At 42.5% G+C, this 20,454-nt stretch overlaps 1 protein-coding gene across 1 annotated transcript in view; it reads left to right on the top strand.

Annotated features, from left to right (window-relative positions):
* The window catches only part of LOC128696601 (sodium-coupled monocarboxylate transporter 1), a 348,670-nt gene that overhangs the window by 115,698 nt on the left and 212,518 nt on the right, over nucleotides 1–20,454 (top strand). The window contains exons 4-5 of the mRNA XM_070094645.1: nucleotides 6,445–6,599; nucleotides 18,349–18,489. Coding sequence (XP_069950746.1) covers nucleotides 6,445–6,599; nucleotides 18,349–18,489 — 296 coding nt within the window. The remainder of the gene's footprint in view (nucleotides 1–6,444; nucleotides 6,600–18,348; nucleotides 18,490–20,454) is intronic.

The following is a 20,454-nucleotide window of genomic DNA, read 5'->3' as shown; positions in this document are numbered from 1 at the left end:
TTCACTCCTATCAAACACGCTCACGCATGCCTGCTGGAAGTCCAAGCCCCTCGCACACAAAACCTCCTTTACCCCCTCCCTCCAACCCTTCCTAGGCCGACCCCTACCCCGCCTTCCTTCCACTACAGACTGATACACTCTTGAAGTCATTCTGTTTCGCTCCATTCTCTCTACATGTCCGAACCACCTCAACAACCCTTCCTCAGCCCTCTGGACAACAGTTTTGGTAATCCCGCACCTCCTCCTAACTTCCAAACTACGAATTCTCTGCATTATATTCACACCACACATTGCCCTCAGACATGACATCTCCACTGCCTCCAGCCTTCTCCTCGCTGCAACATTCATCACCCACGCTTCACACCCATATAAGAGCGTTGGTAAAACTATACTCTCATACATTCCCCTCTTTGCCTCCAAGGACAAAGTTCTTTGTCTCCACAGACTCCTAAGTGCACCACTCACTCTTTTTCCCTCATCAATTCTATGATTCACCTCATCTTTCATAGACCCATCCGCTGACACGTCCACTCCCAAATATCTGAATACGTTCACCTCCTCCATACTCTCTCCCTCCAATCTGATATTCAATCTTTCATCACCTAATCTTTTTGTTATCCTCATAACCTTACTCTTTCCTGTATTCACCTTTAATTTTCTTCTTTTGCACACCCTACCAAATTCATCCACCAATCTCTGCAACTTCTCTTCAGAATCTCCCAAGAGCACAGTGTCATCGGCAAAGAGCAGCTGTGACAACTCCCACTTTGTGTGTGATTCTTTATCTTTTAACTCCACGCCTCTTGCCAAGACCCTCGCATTTACTTCTCTTACAACCCCATCTATAAATATATTAAACAACCACGGTGACATCACACATCCTTGTCTAAGGCCTACTTTTACTGGGAAAAAATTTCCCTCTTTCCTACATACTCTAACTTGAGCCTCACTATCCTCGTAAAAACTCTTCACTGCTTTCAGTAACCTACCTCCTACACCATACACTTGCAACATCTGCCACATTGCCCCCCTATCCACCCTGTCATACGCCTTTTCCAAATCCATAAATGCCACAAAGACCTCTTTAGCCTTATCTAAATACTGTTCACTTATATGTTTCACTGTAAACACCTGGTCCACACACCCCCTACCTTTCCTAAAGCAACAAATTATATGTGGGCGAAACATCAAGAGACCTCCAAACACGTATTTCAGAACACCAATATGCAAGCAGGACTGACGATACAAGGAATGCCTGTGTACAACATCGCAATTCACAAAACCATTTAATTAACTACAGAAACTCAAGACTTATCGCCACAGAAGACAACACTCAATACCGAAGAATCCTGGAATCATCACTTATCTCTATAACCAACAATTTCAACCAGAACAACGGCTTCTGTAACATAGCTGAACCACTCGCCAAGAAACTTCTTCATCGCTATCCCACATACAGAAGGTCTACTCACAACTTGTCCAATACCCCTGCCAAGCTACCCAAGACTCTATAACTCCACCCGGTAGATCATCAGATGCAGCATTCTCCACCTGTTGCAGGTGTGATGACGGACATCATACCCGCCCCATTATGTCGCAGCTCTGATGATTGGCATCATACCCGTCCCATTATGACGTAGCTGTGATGACTGACATCATATCCATCCCATTATGACGCAGATGTGATGATTGGTATCATACCCGTCCCGTTATGACGCAGCTGTTGTGATTGACATCATACCCATACCATTATGACGCAGTTGTGATGATTGATGTCATACATATTTCATTATGATGCAGGTTTGATGATTGACATCATTCCCATTCCGTTATGACGCAGCTGTGATGATTGACATCATACCTCTTTCATGACTCAGATGTGATTATTGACATCATACCCGTTCTATTATGACGCAGTTGTGATGATTGACATCATATCCGTCACTTTATGACGCAGGTGTGATGATTGACATCATACCCCTCCCATTATGACGCAGGTGTGATGATTGACATCATACCCCTCTCATTATGACGCAGGTATGATGATTGACATCATACTCTTCCCATTATGATGGAGGTGTGATGACTGACGTCATACCTGTCCCATGATGATGCAGGTGTGGTGATTGACATCATATCTATCCCATTATGTCACAGATGTGATGATTGACATCATTCCCGTCCTATTATGACGCAGGTGAGAAGATTGACATCATACCTGTCCCATTATGACGTAGATGTGATGATTGATATCATACCCGCCCTATTATGACGCAGGTGTGATGATTGACATCATACCTGTCCCATTATGGCGCAGGTGTGATGATTGACATCATACCCGCCCTATTATGACGCAGATATGATGATTGACATCATACCCGTCCCATTATGACACACATGTGATGATTAACATCATACCTTTTCCATTATAACGCAGGTGTGATGATTAACATCATACTCGTCCCATTATGACGCAGGCGTTATGATTGACATCATACCTGTCCCATTATGACGCAGATGTGATGATTGCCATCATACCCATCCCGTTATGACACAGATGTGATGATTGACATCATACCCGTCCCATTATGACACAGATGTGATGATTGACATCATACCTGTCCCATTGTGACACAGATGTGATGATTGACGTCATACCCATCCCATTATGACACAGATGTGATGATTGACATCATACCCGTCCCATTATGACACAGATGTGATGATTGACATCATACCCGTCCCATTATGACACAGATGTGATGACTGACATCATACCTGTCCCATTATGACGCAGGCGTGATGATTGACATACCTGTCCCATTATGACACAGATGTGATAATTGACATCATACCTGCCCCATTATGACACAGATGTGATGATTGACATCATACCTGCCCCATTATGACGGATGTGATGATTGACATCATACCTGTCCCATTATGACACATATGTGATGATTGACATCATACCCATCCCATTATGACACAGATGTGATGATTGACATCATACCCATCCCATTATGACACAGATGTGAAGATTGACATCATACCTGCCTCATTATGACACAGATGTGATGATTGACATCATACCTGCCCCATTATGACACAGATGTGATGATTGACATCATACCTGCCCCATTATGACACAGATGTGATGATTGACATCATACCTGCCTCATTATGACACAGATGTGATGATTGACATCATACCTGCCTCATTATGACACAGATGTGATGATTGACATCATACCTGCCCCATTATGACACAGATGTGATCATTGACATCATACCTGCCCCATTATGACACAGATGTGATCATTGTCATCATACCTGCCCCATTATGATGCAGCCGTGATGATGATTTATTAATTATGAATTAATCTAATTTGCATAATCCTAAACTACTATTCATATCAATCATTTTTTTAAGCTTGACATAATTATATTTCTCTCAACCATAGAGTTGCCTTTGAAAATTAATCTGATGGTTATAATCTTTTACGTGAATAAACTGAGTATTAGACTCTTGTCCTGTTTAATGCTTTCTTATGCTATATTTATGTTATAATCTTAGTTCAAGGCTTTTCCCAGTATGACCAATAAATATTAATGCATACTTTATATGGATTTTTAATCGGATGTATTTTTATTGTATCATTCTTTTTAAATACAAGTTTGATTTCATGGTAAGGGAGAATTGTTGTATTTCTGCAAATTTAACTGATGTCAGTTAAATATTTTTGGGAATTTTAGATCACTAGCTATATCACAAATGTTCAAGATTTGTTCCTCCATCATGTCTGGGCGAGAGACACTTTAAGTTCTCAAACACATGGAAGAAAATATAAAATGTTTAACTGTAATATTATGTGATGAATTAAGGTGCACCAAGAGTTATATCTTGGTTTTCTGTGTATTGTTTAATATCATGGTTCCCTTTAATTTATTAAGATGTATAAATAAGGCAATGAGTTATTTTGTTCAATGAGCTAGACTGTTTAATGTAACAAAGAAATGATTTATATCTGTATTCTCAAGCATTAGACACATAATATCATCAGCATATCTCTATCACTTAGCTTAATCACATAGTATTTTGTTAAATAATCTTGTTTCATAATATTTCATGTACAGATTGCTAAGCACAGGTGGTAGGATTTCCCATTGCCATACCAAACGTCTTTAAACACAAACTTTGAATTAACTATTTTAATAATCTATTATTTTTTGCCATAAATCTTTGGAAATCGTTCTGACCTTTACGAAAAAAATATGTATCATTGATTTTAAATAAGAATAAATAAATTTAAAATAACTTATGATATATATATTATATATATATATATATATATATATATATATATATATATATATATATATATATATATATATATATATGCCAGAATTTAGCTAAAACGAATATGGTAGTTTAAACAAACACAACTTTTTAGCTAAATTATGCTATATATTTTATAGGTTGAGGTATCGAGTCCCATCCTTCGCTCCGCACTCTATGCATCTGATCCCTGACTTCTGTTTTCCTCTTGATGTGGCTGTACAACAGCTCTGGGTCAGATTTGGTTTTTAGTGCTGTCATTTTCGTGCTGCCGCTGGGCCTCCGTCCATATCTATACATTTTTGCTTCTGGCTCTTTAGCTCATCTCCTTATTTTCCTGGGTCCTTTGTTTTCTATGTTCTAACACACATAGCTTTGGCCTCTCTACACCTCTGGGTGAACCAAAGGCTCGTTCTGGTTTTTCTTTTGTTTCTGTTGCCCTTCGATACGAACTTCTCCTCTGCCTCCTTGCACTTTGTAGTCCAGGGTTCGAATCTCCTCTCGTACGGCTTCTGTGGAGAAATTTTCTCCAGGAGGGGGGTATCAGCCCCCTTCAGCCCCTTTCAGCCCTGAGGGGTCCAGCCCTCTCAGAAGGGGCAAACATCTTGTTTACTGCTACAGCGAGTAATTGATCCCAGATGCTGTTCGAGTATATGACGTGGTCAAGCGACCGCCGCTCCTTGCAAAGTCCAGTGTTGTAAAGTGTAGTTTAATAAGAGACAGTCCATCTCTTACCTTATCAGTACAATTAAGGAAAATCCTGCTCCTTGGATGTCCACATCTTCCATAGTCTAGGAATACGCGCACTGGTACACTATGTTCACAATCTTATCACTAAAGAAGCTGATCACACTTCTCTGTGTTTATTGTGTTTTGTGAGACTCTTTGTTCACACTAACGCATGGATCAGTGTTCTTTGTTGGTTATCCTGGTGTCAGTGTGACTCCCAGCAGGGTGAAAAGTAATCTGACCTCACAGTGTCTTACACTGCTGCAGTGCCCCTCGAACATAAAGGAAAAGCTGACCTAGTACTTTTTGCTTCCTTGCCAAACTTCCTCCATAAAGCAAAGCAGAATGCTTGATTCTTGCTGTCTTAAGCACAGACAACAATGTACACTATCTTTACCATGGTAATAAAGTGGGAGCAGGATTTTCCTTAATTGTACTGATAAGGTAAGAGATGGACTGTCTCTTATTAAACTACACTTTACAACACTGGACTTTGCAAGGAGAGGCGGTCGCTTGACCACGTCATATACTCGTACTGCATCTGGGATCAATTACTTGCTGTAGCAGTAAACAAGATGTTTGCTCCTTCTGAGAGGGCTGGGCCCTTCAGGGCCGAAAGGGGCTGAAGGGGGCTGATACCCCCCTCCTGGAGAAAATTTCTCCACAGCTGGAAACATTTGGGACGTGTTTCCATAAGATACTTGCCGTCCTTGTCCCTGTCCCTGTCCTTGTCCTTGTCCGTGTCCCTGTCCCTGTTCACCCATCAGTTTAAAATGGGTACCTGGGTGTTAGTGGACTGGTGTGGGTCTCATCCTGGGACAAAACTGACCTAATTTGCAGGAAATGCTCAGCATAAAAAGGAGCTTTCTATATAGTAGTATACCACTGATGTCAGCTATTGCCTGTATACCTTGTACATGTACTGGTAGTAAATAAATGTTATATTATACTAAGTGCTCCATCTTTTCATTTGCTGTCTTTCCCTCCAGTTATCTTACCATTGCACAACTTGTAGGAATTACCTCATACCTGTGTATTCCCCTCTTTTGTAGTTTAGCTTCTCTCATTCTTCTGCTCTAAGAAGACTGTGTCTGTGTGGGCTAGAAGAAGGCTAGACAGTTTTGCCAGAGGACCAATTTATAGGATGACAGGGTTCTCTGATATGGTCCTCGGCTCACCTGTCTTTCAGTACATTTAGTTCCAGTAGTCGGCCATCAATATCGACACTTAATTTACCTTAGTACATTTCCATTCTATTTGTTTCCTGGAGGAATCTTTCACTTTTCTCATTACTCAAAGCTCTCAGTTGCAGCACATTTTGGTTCATTTATCACTAGGGCCACACATTTCAGGTTATGTACAACATTTTTCCCCAGGGAGGCGTGAAGGCGGTAGTGTACACTGATGTGCTGCAGACATCTGTCATGTTCCTGGGAGTGGTGGTGGTGGTGGTGATCTCCTGCGTCGACCTGGGAGGTGTTGGAGCAGTCTGGCACAAGGCACTTCAAGGATCTAGGATAGCATTCTTCAAGTGAGGCAATAAATTACTCATTCTCATTATAATAAGTCGTAATCAGTGTTGCCAAATCAGAGCTTCTCGCACTTTATGTCTGTTTTGATGTTTAGTGATTATTTTAATTTTGTGCATGCGTATGTGCTATTTTGGCGTGCTTGAGTTGATTTAGCATGTCTTTACATTATATTCTTTTTCGAAACCTTGTAATACTATGTATACATTAATTATATATATATATATATATATATATATATATATATATATATATATATATATATATATATATATATATATATATAAGTGATGATAGTGGATAGTGTTATTTTCATGTAGTGGGAAACCACTAGTTTAAGTGTCGGTAGCAGTTCAGGTACTGGGGTCTCCCTAAGACACTAGATCCAACCTGACTTCAGCTTACCGCTCACTGCTACAGTCAGTAGGTTCACCGCACTTGCTCTGAGTAGCTTCACAACACTCATTCTGACCAGGACTCTCACTTCTTGTCTGATCTATGACTTCTAAGAGTTCACTGATCATATTACCTAAAATCCTATCTTAGCAACAGATTGATGGCCTAACTCTACTACTGGGAATTGTTTTCCCAGTAAGCTCTTGTGTCGTAATAATAGCTGTGTATATATATAATAGTATCCTTCATGTGTAAAGGAAAAAGTCATTTTATTGCTCTATTTTAATTAAGATATAGTTCATAGGTATATGAAGATCCTATGTAAGTTTTATTGTTATTAAAGACACAGATTTTACTTGAGTTTTGGCCATCCTACAGAAAGGAGGTTAACAAAGAAAGCCTGTTTAAAAAGGCTAAATTTGCAGCACTGAAACCTCGTTGCTATGGAGTTCTCCCCTAGACAATGGTCAACCTAACAACTGATACCTCATCAAGGATCAGCAGCCTAATGTTACACACTCCATATCGCAACAATGAGACAGAAAAAAGACACCAGCAATCCTACCATCATGTAAAACAATTACAGGCTTTTGTTTCACACTCACTTGGCAGGACGGTAGTACCTCCCTGGGTGGTTGCTGTCTACCAACCTACTACCACAGGACGGTAGTACCCCCCTGGGTGGTTGCTGTCTACCAACCTACTACCACAGGACGGTAGTACCTCCCTGGGTGGTTGCTGTCTACCAACCTGCTACCACAGGACGGTAGCACCTTCCTGGGTGGTTGCTGTCTACCAACCTACTACCACAGGACGGTAGTACCTCCCTGGGTGGTTGCTGTCTACCAACCTGCTACCACAGGACGGTAGTACCTTAAGAACATAAGAACATAAGAATGTAGGAACACTGCAGAAGGCCTACTGGCCCATACGAGGCAGGTCCCTATCAAAACGACATCTACCCAAAGCTACTCAAGAAATAACTCCCGTACCCCTTGACACCAATCAAACCCAGCCCCTCCCACTCATATATTTGTCCAGTCTCTTCTTAAAGCTACCCAAGGTCCCAGCCTCTATCACCCCACTGGGAAGACTGTTCCACGCATCTACAACTCTGTTAGAAAACCAGTACTTACCTATGTCCTTTCTAAATCTAAATTTATCCAACTTAAATCCATTATTCCTGGTTCTTACCTGGTTCGACACCCTCAGTACTTTATTAATGTCTCCCTTGTTTATGCCCGTCATCCACTTATACACTTCAATGATATCTCCCCTCATTCTACGCCTCTCCAGAGAGTGGAGATTTAAGGCTTTAAGTCTATCTTCATACGGGAGGTTCCTTACACAGTAAATCATTTTAGTCATTCTTCTCTGTATGTTCTCTAATGAGTCTATGTCCATCCTGTAGTAAGGGGACCAAAACTGAGCAGCATAATCTAAATGAGGCCTCACTAGTGATGTATAGAGCTGTAAAATAACTTTTGGACTTCTGTTACTTATACTTCTTGAGATAAATCCAAGTAATCTGTTGGCCTTGTTGCGCACATTGGCACTGCTGTCTTGGCCTTAGATTTCTGCTTACCATGACTCCCAAGTCCTTTTCACATTCTGTATGACCAAGCTCTACTTCACCTAGATTATAGCTTCGAGGGTTATTTTCATTACCAAGGGCAAGTACCCTACACTTATCCACATTAAACTTCATCTGCCATTTTCAGACCAAGACATTAATTTGTTCAAATCGTCCTGGAGTTCATTGATATCCTCCTCAGAGTGAATTATACGGCCTATCTTTGTATCATCAGCAAACTTACTCATGTCACTAGTAATCCCTTCATCAAGGTCATTAATGTAAATTATGAACAGTAGAGGCCCTAAAACTGATCCTTGTGGAACGCCACTAGTGACTAATCCCCATTCAGATTTCACTCCATTAATGGTAACTCTCTGCTTTCTATTGGTAAGCCATGCCTCTATCCATGCTAGAACTTTACCTCCTATACCATGAGCTGCCACTTTTCTTAAGAGTCTCTTGTGAGGTACTCTGTCGAAGGCTTTACTAAAATCCAAATAAACAATATCATATTCCTTATCACTGTCAACTGCCTCAAATGTTCTATTGAAGAACGTCAGTAAGTTTGTCAGGCAGGAACGACCTCTCGTGAATCCATGCTGAGATTCATTTATCAAGTTATGCTCTTCAAGGTGACTTCTGATAATGTCAGCTATAATTGATTCTAATAACTTGCCCACTATAGATGTCAGGCTTATTGGACGGTAATTTGAAGGAGTGGACTTATCCCCTGATTTGAATATAGGAACCACATTAGCCATCTTCCACAACTCTGGCACAACACTGGTAAGGATGGACGCATTGAATACACTCGTTAATGGCTGACTAAGCTCCATCTTGCATTCCTTAAGTACCCTTGAAAACAACTCATCGGGTCCCGGGGATTTATTTTGTTTCAGTTTGTCTATCTGTTTAATAACCATGTCCCTCGTGACAGTAATATTAGTTAACTTAAATTCATCAGGAACTAAATAATTGTTAATTACTGGAATCTCATTTACATCTTCCTGTGTAAAAACTGACAAAAAATAGTCATTAAATAAGGAACACATTTCCAGTTCATTATCCGTCAGCTGTCCATTCCCAGATTTCAGAGGTCCTACTTTTTCCTTCAACTTCGTCCTATACACTTGAAAGAACCCCTTTGGATTAGTCTTTGATTCATTAGCAACTCTAATTTCATAGCCACGTTTAGCCTTTCTAATCGCCTTTTTTACTTTTCTTTTAAGCTGAACATATTGGTCAGTAAGGTTAACCTCTCCTCTTCCGATGCGCCTATAAATTCCCCTTTTCTCCCCTAATAGATGCTTTAGCCTCCTGTTAACCCATTTGGGATCGTTATTATTAGACCTAATTTCTCTCTGGGGAATGTATATACTCTGGGCACTGTGTACATTATTAAGAAAACAATCATAAAAGCAGATCCCTTCATATTCATAAGTATGATTATCGTCAATAAAATCATTAGCTAGATAACCCCAATCAAGATTAGACAGATGTTCCCTAAGTCCATTATAATCGGCAGAACGAAAATCGGGGATTTTTACTGTATTATCATTATTCTTGCATTCCCAATTAATGCTAAAGGTGATGGATTTGTGATCACTTGCGCCAAGCTCTTCAGTGATCTCCAGATTATTCACGAGTGTTTCCTTATTTGACAAGACTAGGTCTAGCAAATTATTACCCCTGGTAGGCTCAGTTACACTCTGTTTCAGAAAACAGTCCTGAACTGTTTCCTTGAAGTCACTGGACTCTAGATTTCCTGTCAAAGAATTCCAGTCAATTTGGCTAAAGTTAAAGTCCCCTACTATGACTACGTTACTGTGTCCAGAAGCCCTAATAATTTCGTCCCAAAGAAGTCTCCCTCTATCGTGATCCAAGCCTGGAGGTCGGTATATTACACCTAGAATTAGTTTTTCTTGACCCTCCACGAACTCTACCCAAACAGACTCTGTTACTGCTCCATCTATTTTTATACCTGTTTTTATGCAACAATTAATATTTTCTCGAACATACAATGCAACTCCTCCCCCCTTCCCATTACATCTATCCACATTGAATAACTTAAATCCCTGAATATTACACTCAGCAGTCATATCCCGACTCTTTAAATCATACCACGTTTCAGTTAATGCAATGATATCAAAGTTCCCAGCACATGCTACCAAACGTAGTTCATTAATTTTATTTCTTGCACTTCGACTGTTAGCATAAAATACCATCATATGTTTTTTCTTCTGCACATTTTTCCTATTCATCTTTGTTTTTACACAATTTCTGAAATTATCATTACCCAGAGTTACTCCATGACAGTTACTATTAAGATTCTTAATATCAGAGCATAAGTCAATATATCCATACTCATTATTAATCATTTCTAAACCCATACCTCCAACTAATCCTAGTTTAAAGTCCTAACAACCCCCTCAACTGAGTTAGCAAGAAAACCCACACATGCCCTGGATAAGTGAACCCCATCCCTGGCATACATGTCATTTCGGCCATAGAAGTTGTCCCAGTTGTCAATGAATGGTACTGCATTATCCTTACAGTGTTTATCCAGCCAACAATTAATACCAATTGCTCTGGACAACCATTCGTTACCAACACCTCTTCTTGGCAAAATGCCACATATAACAAGGCGCCTCCCCTTCTTCCTAATCATGTCTATAGCTGTCCTGAACTTTCTAACTAAATCCTCACTTCTACGCTTGCCTACATCATTGCCTCCAGCACTGAGGCAAATAATAGGATTGATCCCATTACCGTTCATGATGTTGTCAAGCCGGCTAACAATGTCCTCTATCCCAGCCCCAGGAAAGCATACCCTTTGTCTCCTACTCCTGTCCTTCAAGCAGAATGCCCTATCCATGTATCTAACCTGGCTATCCCCAACAACAACAATATTCTTACCTTCCTTGTTGTCGTTCGTCGTGACGATCCCAGTAGTAGACTCACATTCGTCGGGTAGCACCGAGAATGCGTTGGAGGTTTCCACGGGAGTTTCCACAGCAGTCTCTTTCTTCTTCATCGTGTCTGGCTTTCCATTCGTCTTCTTGATCGTCAACTTCGTCGTCCCCTGCTGTCGAGCCACTGACCACGATCCCTTCTTGACCTGAGGACTCGAAACAGGAGGACTACTACGAATCCTCTTGTTTTCCTCGGTCAATCGCCGTATCTCCTGGGTGGTTGCTGTCTACCAACCTACTACCACAGGACGGTAGTACCTCCCTGGGTGGTTGCTGTCTACCAACCTGCTACAACAGGACGGTAGTACCTTCATGGGTGGTTGCTGTCTACCAACCTACTACCACAGGACGGTAGTACCTCCCTGGGTGGTTGCTGTCTACCAACCTGCTACCACAGGACGGTAGTACCTTCCTGGGTGGTTGCTGTCTACCAACCTACTACCACAGGATTGTAGTACCTCCCTAGGTGGTTGCTGTCTACCAACCTACTACCACAGGACGGTAGTACCTCCCTGGGTGGTTGCTGTCTACCAACCTGCTACCACAGGACGGTAGTACCTTCCTGGGTGGTTGCTGTCTACCAACCTACTACCACAGGATGGTAGTACCTCCCTGGGTGGTTGCTGTCTACCAACCTACTACCACAGAATGGTAGTACCTCCCTGGGTGGTTGCTGTCTACCAACCTACTACCACAGGATGGTAGTACCTTCCTGGGTGGTTGCTGTCTACCAACCTACTACCACAGAATGGTAGTACCTCCCTGGGTGGTTGCTGTCTACCAACCTACTACCACAGGATGGTAGTACCTTCCTGGGTGGTTGCTGTCTACCAACCTACTACCACAGAATGGTAGTACCTCCCTGGGTGGTTTCTGTCTACCAGCCTACTACCACAGGATGGTAGTATCTCCCTGAGTGGTTCCTGTATACCAACCTACTACCACAGGATGGTAGTACCTCTCTGGGTGGTTGCTGTCTACCAACCTATTACCACAGGATGGTAGTATCTCCCTGGGTGGTTGCTGTCTACCAACCTACTACCACAGGATGGTAGTACCTCCCTGAGTGGTTGCTGTCTACCAACCTACTACCACAGGATGGTAGTATCTCCCTGGGTGGTTTCTGTCTACCAGCCTACTACCACAGGATGGTAGTACCTTCCTGAGTGGTTGCTGTCTACCAACTTACTACCGTTTTGGTGGGGGTGGCAGCAGTGGATTTTGTGGTAGTAGTAGGTGGTTTTGGTTGGTTAAGCATCAGTTGGTTTGTAGGGAGTATTAGCAGTGGTTCTGGTGGGAGTTGTAGTAGTTGGTTTGGTGGGATAGTAGCAGTGGTTCAGGTGGGAGTTGTAGTAGTTGGTTTGGTGGGATAGTAGCAGTGGTTCAGGTGGGAGTTGTAGTAGTTGGTTTGGTGGGATAGTAGCAGTGGTTCTGGTGGGAGTTGTAGTAGTTGGTTTGGTGGGATAGTAGCAGTGGTTCAGGTGGGAGTTGTAGTAGTTGGTTTGGTGGGATAGTAGCAGTGGTTCAGGTGGGAGTTGTAGTAGTTGGTTTGGTGGGATAGTAGCAGTGGTTCAGGTGGGAGTTGTAGTAGTTGGTTTGGTGGGATAGTAGCAGTGGTTCAGGTGGGAGTTGTAGTAGTTGGTTTGGTGGGATAGTAGCAGTGGTTCAGGTGGGAGTTGTAGTAGTTGGTTTGGTGGGATAGTAGCAGTGGTTCTGGTGGGAGTTGTAGTAGTTGGTTTGGTGGGATAGTAGCAGTGGTTCAGGTGGGAGTTGTAGTAGTTGGTTTGGTGGGATAGTAGCAGTGGTTCAGGTGGGAGTTGTAGTAGTTGGTTTGGTGGGATAGTAGCAGTGGTTCAGGTGGGAGTTGTAGTAGTTGGTTTGGTGGGATAGTAGCAGTGGTTCAGGTGGGAGTTGTAGTAGTTGGTTTGGTGGGATAGTAGCAGTGGTTCTGGTGGGAGTTGTAGTAGTTGGTTTGGTGGGATAGTAGCAGTGGTTCAGGTGGGAGTTGTAGTAGTTGGTTTGGTGGGATAGTAGCAGTGGTTCAGGTGGGAGTTGTAGTAGTTGGTTTGGTGGGATAGTAGCAGTGGTTCAGGTGGGAGTTGTAGTAGTTGGTTTGGTGGGATAGTAGCAGTGGTTCTGGTGGGAGTTGTAGTAGTTGGTTTGGTGGGATAGTAGCAGTGGTTCAGGTGGGAGTTGTAGTAGTTGGTTTGGTGGGATAGTAGCAGTGGTTCAGGTGGGAGTTGTAGTAGTTGGTTTGGTGGGATAGTAGCAGTGGTTCAGGTGGGAGTTGTAGTAGTTGGTTTGGTGGGATAGTAGCAGTGGTTCAGGTGGGAGTTGTAGTAGTTGGTTTGGTGGGATAGTAGCAGTGGTTCAGGTGGGAGTTGTAGTAGTTGGTTTGGTGGGATAGTAGCAGTGGTTCTGGTGGGAGTTGTAGTAGTTGGTTTGGTGGGATAGTAGCAGTGGTTCAGGTGGGAGTTGTAGTAGTTGGTTTGGTGGGATAGTAGCAGTGGTTCAGGTGGGAGTTGTAGTAGTTGGTTTGGTGGGATAGTAGCAGTGGTTCAGGTGGGGTGGAAACAATCGTTTTGATGGGGGATGTAAGAGTGGTTTTGGTGTAGGTTGAAGCAGTGGTTTTGGTGGGTGTAGTAGCAATGGTTTTGGATGGGGGCAGTAGCAGTGGAGTTGGTGGAAGTGGAAGCAGTGGTTTTGGAAAGCATAGTAGCAGTTGTTTGGGTGATGGGGAAGCAATGGTTTTGGTGGGGTAGCTGCAGTTATTCTGGTGCTGGAGGTATCAGGGATTTTATTGAGCGGTGGTACCAATAGTTTTCATGAGGGTAGTTGAAGTTGTTTTGGTAGGAGTAGTAGCAGTGGTTTTGGTGTAGGTAGTTGTGTTGGTTTTGGTAGTGGTAGTAGCAGTGGTTTTGGTTTAGGTAGTTGTGTTGGTTTTGGTAGTGGTAGTAGCAGTGGTTTTGGTTTGCGTAGTTGTGTTGGTTTTGGTAGTGGTAGTAGCAGTGGTTTTGGTTTGGGTAGTTGCGTTGGTTTTGGTAGTGGTAGTAGCAGTGGTTTTGGTTTGGGTAGTTGTGTTGGTTTTGGTAGTGGTAGTAGCAGTGGTTTTGGTTTGGGTAGTTGCGTTGGTTTTGGTAGTGGTAGTAGCAATGGTTTTGGTTTGGGTAGTTGTGTTGGTTTTGGTAGTGGTAGTAGCAGTGGTTTTGGTTTGGGTAGTTGTGTTGGTTTTGGTAGTGGTAGTAGCAGTGGTTTTGGTTTGGGTAGTTGCGTTGGTTTTGGTAGTGGTAGTAGCAGTGGTTTTGGTTTGGGTAGTTGTGTTGGTTTTGGTAGGGGTAGTAGCAGTGGTTTTGATGAGGGGTCGTAGCAGAGGATTGGGTGTGGTAGTAGCAGTGGTTTTGCTGAGGGGTCGTAGCAGAGGCTTGGGTGGGGTAGTAGCAGTGGTTTTCTTTGTGGTAGTAGCACAGGTTTCGGTAGGGGTAGTAGCAGTGGTTTTAGTGGGGTAGTAGCAGTAGTTTTGGTGTAGAAAGAGTGGTTTTGATGGGGGAAGTAGCAGTGGTTTTAGTGGGGTAGTAGCAGTAATTTTGGTGTAGAAAGAGTGGTTTTGATGGGGGAAGTAGCAGTGGTTTTGTTGGGGAAGTAGCAGTGGCTTTGGTTGGTAGCAGCAGTGATTTTTGTGGTGTAGTAGCAGTGGTTTTGGTGGGGACAGTTTCAGTTGTGTGGGTTGGGGTAGTAGCAGTGGTTTTGGTGAGTGTAGTAGAAGTGGTTCTGGAGGGGGTAGTAGCAGTGGTTTTGGTTGGGTAGTAGCAGTGGTTTTGGTTGGGTAGTAGCAGTGGTTTTCGAGGGTAGCAGTGGTTTTGGTGGGTAATAGCAATGGTGTTGGTGGAGAAGTAGCAGTGGTTTTGGTTGGGGAGTAGCAGTGGTTTTGGTTGGGTAGTAGCAGTGGTTTTGGTTGGGTAGTAGCAGTGATTTTGGTGGGGTAGTAGCATTGGTGTTGGTGGGGAAGTAGCAGTGGTTTTGGTTGGGTAGTAGCAATGGTTTTTGTGGTGTAGTAGCAGTGGTTTTGGTGAGGGTAGTAGAAGTGGTTCTGGAGGGGGTAGTAGCAATGGTTTCGGTGGGGTAGTACCAGTGGATGTTGAAAGGTAGTAGCAGTGGTTTTACTAGTAGGTGGTAGCAGTGATTTTGGAGAAGTAGCAGAGGTTTTGGTTGGGAAGTTGCAGTGGTTTTGGTGGGGATAGTAGCATTGGTGTTGGTGGGGAAGTAGCAGTGGTTTTGGTTGGGTAGTAGCAGTTGACTAGGTGGAGGTAGTAGCAAAAGTTTTGGAGGGGGTAGAAGCAGTAGTTTTGGTGGGGTTGTATCAGTGGTTTGGGAGAGTTAGTAACAGTGGTTTTAGTGTGGGTAGTAGCAGTGGTTTTGGTGGGGTAGTTGCAGTGGTTTCCATAGGGTAGTACCAGTGGTATTGGTGGGGGTGGTAGCAGTGATTTTGCTGGGGTAGCAGTTGTTTTGATGAGGGATGATAGTAGTAGTTTTGATGGGGATGGTAGCAGTGGTTTTAGTAGGGGTAGCACCAGTCGTTTTGGTGGGAGTAGTAGCAGTGGTTTTGGTTGTAGGGCAGTAACAATGGTTTTAGAAGGGGTAGTAGCCGTGGTTTTATTGGAATGGTAGCAATGGTTTTGATGCGGGTAGTATCAGTAGTTTTGGTGGGGTGGTAGCAATGGTTTTGTTAGGGGGTAGTAGAAGTGGTTTTGATTGGGTAGTAGCAATGATTTTGGTGGGTGTGGTGCCAGTGGTTTTGGAGGGGTGGTAGCAGAGGTTGTGTTGTGGGTGGAAGCAGTGATTTTGGTGTAGTAGTAGTAGTGGTTTTGAGGGGTAGTAGCAGTGCTCTCGGTGTAGTAGTAGTAGCGGTTTTTGAGGGGCAGTATGCTGTATAGCCCTTGTGGTTTAGCGCTTCTTTTTGATTATAATAACAATAATGAGAGGTAGTAGCAGTGTTTTCGGTGTAGTAGTAGTAGTGGTTTTGGTGGGAGTAGCAACAGTTATTTTTGGTGGGGTGGTAGCAGTGGTTTTGGTGGGATTGAAGCAGTGGTTATGGAGTGGGTAGAAGCTGTGATTTTGGTGGGGGTGGTAACAGTTTTGGTGGTGTAGTATCAGTGTATTGGAGAGCGCAGTAGCAGTGGTTTTGGTTTGGATGGTAGCAGTAGCTTTGGAGGGGAAGTAAGAGTGCATTTGTTGGGAAAAAACTGTTGTTTTGGTGGGGGTAGTAGCAGTGGTTTTATTGGAAGGATAGCAGAGGCTTTGATGGAGTTTATAGCAGTGGTTTTGGTTGGGGTAGTAGCAGTGGTGTTGTTATGGGTAGTATCAGTTGTTTTTGGGGGGTAGTAGCAGTGTTTTTTTTTTTTGGTTTGGTAGATGTGGTATTGTTGGGTTGGTAGCGATGGTTTTGGAATGGATAATAGCAGGTGTTTTGGTGGGGGCGGTAGCAGCGGTTTTGTAGGGGTAGTAGCAGTGGTTTTGATAGGGTAGTAGCAGTGGTTTTGGAGAGGGTAGCAGCTTTGTTTTTCATGGGGTAGCAGCAGTGATTCTGGTGGGGGTAGCACTGGTTTTTGGTGGGTGTAGTAGCAATGGTTGTGTTGTGGGAAGTAGCAGTGGTTTTTCACGGGCAGTAGCAACATGACTCAAGAAATCGTAATGACACGATTGCAAACAAACCATACCTAGAAATATACCTAGTTGGATGAATCTTATTGTGGCTAGCTGGTCTAGTGGCTAACGCGACGGGCTGGAGTTTTGAGACTCTATGACCGCGGGTTCAATCCCGGCCGGGGTATGGTTTGTTTGCAATCGTGTCATTACGATTTCTTGAGTCATGTTGACGGCAGTGAAGGGACTTGAGCTAGAGTTCGTCACGGCCACGCTTGCTGGAGATTCGTCTGTAAAAACTTGCATTTGTGGTCACAGTGGTGCCTGTGCTAACCTTCCTATGGTGTAGAAATATACCTAGTTGGACGAATCTTATTGTGACTAGCTGGTCTAGTGGCTAACGCGACGGGCTGGAGTTTTGAGACTCTCTGACCGCCGGTTCAATCCCGGCCGGGGGTATGGTCTGGTACTTAAACTCGAGTATTGAACATGTGTAATGTTGCCAACACTCTCCTTTCCATCAGCCTAAAATAAATTAACAATACTTCAATTTTTATCAGAGTTTTCTTTATTTTGAGTCAATCTGGTCTCATTAAAACCTTTGTGTTTATAATTCTGTGGTTGTTCTCTGCTGGTTTTCATTTTTTTGTTTAAATCTTAACCACGTTAGAAAGTCCCATGAAAAAGTTAGCTGTTAGCATTTAGCGTTAGCTTCCACTAATTCTTTGGCTGTTTAGCGGTTTAATGTTAGCGGAGCTAATTTTTTAGTTAGCGGATTAGCGGTTAGCGAAGCTAACTATTCGGTTTGCTGTGCCCACTGGTCTAGACCTTTCCTCTGTTTTCTCAAGTCGTTTCTCGCTTGACTCTGGTCAACGTAGTCATAAGGTTCCTCTAATGTTACTTTTAATACGATTTATTTATTTATTTATTTAAGTCTCGTTAAAGCGCTAAATCCAGGTGGGTCATTCATCGCAAGGAATGGTGGAGGGTCGATCTTTTGTGCTCTAATTAAACTGAAAGATTCACCAGTCTCCCCATGGTTCACTGTCTGTCTGAAGATTTTTGGACTTGAAAGATAATCTCGAACCTTCACCAGATCTTGTGACAAATAACCAACGTGGGTTTAATGTTATATAAAAAATAATAATCAGTTTTACCTGTCTGCAGCCTGGACCCCAACCCACTGATTCGTCACACGTTTTGGTCGTCAGCAGCAATGGGGTTCCACCTATCATTATACTTGCTGGCTTTCAACCAGTCATCTTTCCAGAGGCTTGTGTCTGTCAGTAACCTTCAAACATCAAAGAGGTAAGTAAATATCAAGCTGATCAAGACAAATCCTGACTACAAGAATAGGCGGAGGATCGAACATTAGTGGGTTTTGTGCTAAATGGTCTATATAGTTTTGTAATTCACATTAAAAACTGAAATTTGACAATAAATACATTCTAACCACTACAGTTAAGAGGAGAAGATTGTTATTACTTATAAATACAAATACGAATGTGGTGACAGCCCAGCTGTGGAAGACCAGATTTTAATCATCTACTGCTGTTTGTTGCTATAGTCTGTGGTGGCTACTAACATGTCTCATAATTAAGCCAATGGCTTCATTATGGGTTTGAAAATGCAAAGCCACTCAGAAGAGACATTCTTTAACAATCACATAAAGCCTCAAAGAAACTTTTTTCACAAGTTATCGGTTTTAAAATCTTGAAGCTAATTGAATGAGGTAATCACAAATTATTATATGGAAATTAGTAATTCAGTTTGCTAGTAGTGTATTTGGTTTATTAACTAGTCTGTATTGTATAACATTAATAACTTGTGTAACACTGTAACATGATGGTTTCTTGGTAACTGGGCAGTGTTCAGAAACTCTTGTTCACAACTGTTTAACTAAGGAGACCACCTGTCCTGTGATCTCTTCTCCAAACTGCAGCACCTCATCTGCCTGTACATAAGTCTCTGGACAAATACTTCCACTCTAGGATATGAGAGAGTAGGGAGATGAACTGATTACAATTACGTCTCCACTACGTCTATTTCGTCTTCTACTAACGATTATGTCTCTAGGAGTGGGACTTATCTATGTATTCGACTGACGAAGTCTGCAGCACAAGTGAAATGTTCCATAAATTAAGATCCTTAGTGTTTCTATTGTTCTACTTGTGCTGTTCCAATAGTGAAGATCCTTAGTGTTTCTAGTGTTCTACTTGTGTTGTTCCAATAGTGAAGATCCTTAGTGTTTCTAGTGTTCTACTTGTGTTGTTCCAATAGTGAAGATCCTTAGTGTTTCTAGTGTTCTACTTGTGTTGTACTTATCACCGAGTTTGGCTCAAAGTCAGTTTAAATTTATTTTATTTAATTAACACATCAGCCGTTTCTAACCAAGATACGGTGGGTCGATAAAGAAAAAATTTCATCATTCATTCCATTACTGTCTTGCCAGAGTCGCGTTTACACTTTAGTTATAAAACTGCAACATTAACACCCCACCTTCAGAGTGCACACCCTGTACTTCCCATCTCCAGGACTCAAGTCTGGCCTGCTGGTTTCGAATTCCTTCACAAATGTTACATTGCTCACACTCCAACAGCACGTCAAAACTAAAAAACGTTTGTCTCCATTCATTCCTATCTAACATGCTTACACATGCTTGCTGGAAGTCCGAGCCCCTCGCACACTAAACCTCCTTTACCTCATCCCTACAATCTTTCCTAGGCGGCTGACCCCAACCCCACCTTCCCACCACGACAGATTTACACTCTCGAAACCATTCTATTTTGTTCCATCGTCTCTACATGTTCGAGAAACCTCAAGCTCTCTGGATAATGGTTTTGGTAATCCCACAGCTCCTCCTAATTTCCAAACTACGAAATCACTGCATTATATTCACACTACACAATGCCCTCATACAGGACATCTCCACTGCCTCCAGCCTTCTCATTGTTGCAACATTCACCACCCATGCCTCACACCCATTAGAACATTGGAACAACAATGCTCTCGTACATTCCCCTCTATGCTTCCATAGATAAAGTTCATTTTGTCCACAGATTCCTCAGTGCATCACTCGCCTTTTTCCCGTCGTTAATTCTATGATCCGCCTAATCTTTCATAGACCCATTTACTGACACCTGCACTCTAAAATATCTGAATACATTCACCTCCTCCATACTCTCTCCTTTCAACTGATTTTCAATCTTTCGTTACCTATTTTTTTTTGCTATCCTCATCACCTCACTCTTTCCTATATTCACTTTCACATTT

This window comes from Cherax quadricarinatus, chromosome 47, assembly GCF_038502225.1.
Source record: "Cherax quadricarinatus isolate ZL_2023a chromosome 47, ASM3850222v1, whole genome shotgun sequence".
Lineage (NCBI taxonomy): Eukaryota > Metazoa > Arthropoda > Malacostraca > Decapoda > Parastacidae > Cherax > Cherax quadricarinatus.
The sequence above is the reverse complement of the archived record's forward strand: the minus strand, read 5'-3'. Positions and strand labels throughout refer to the sequence as shown.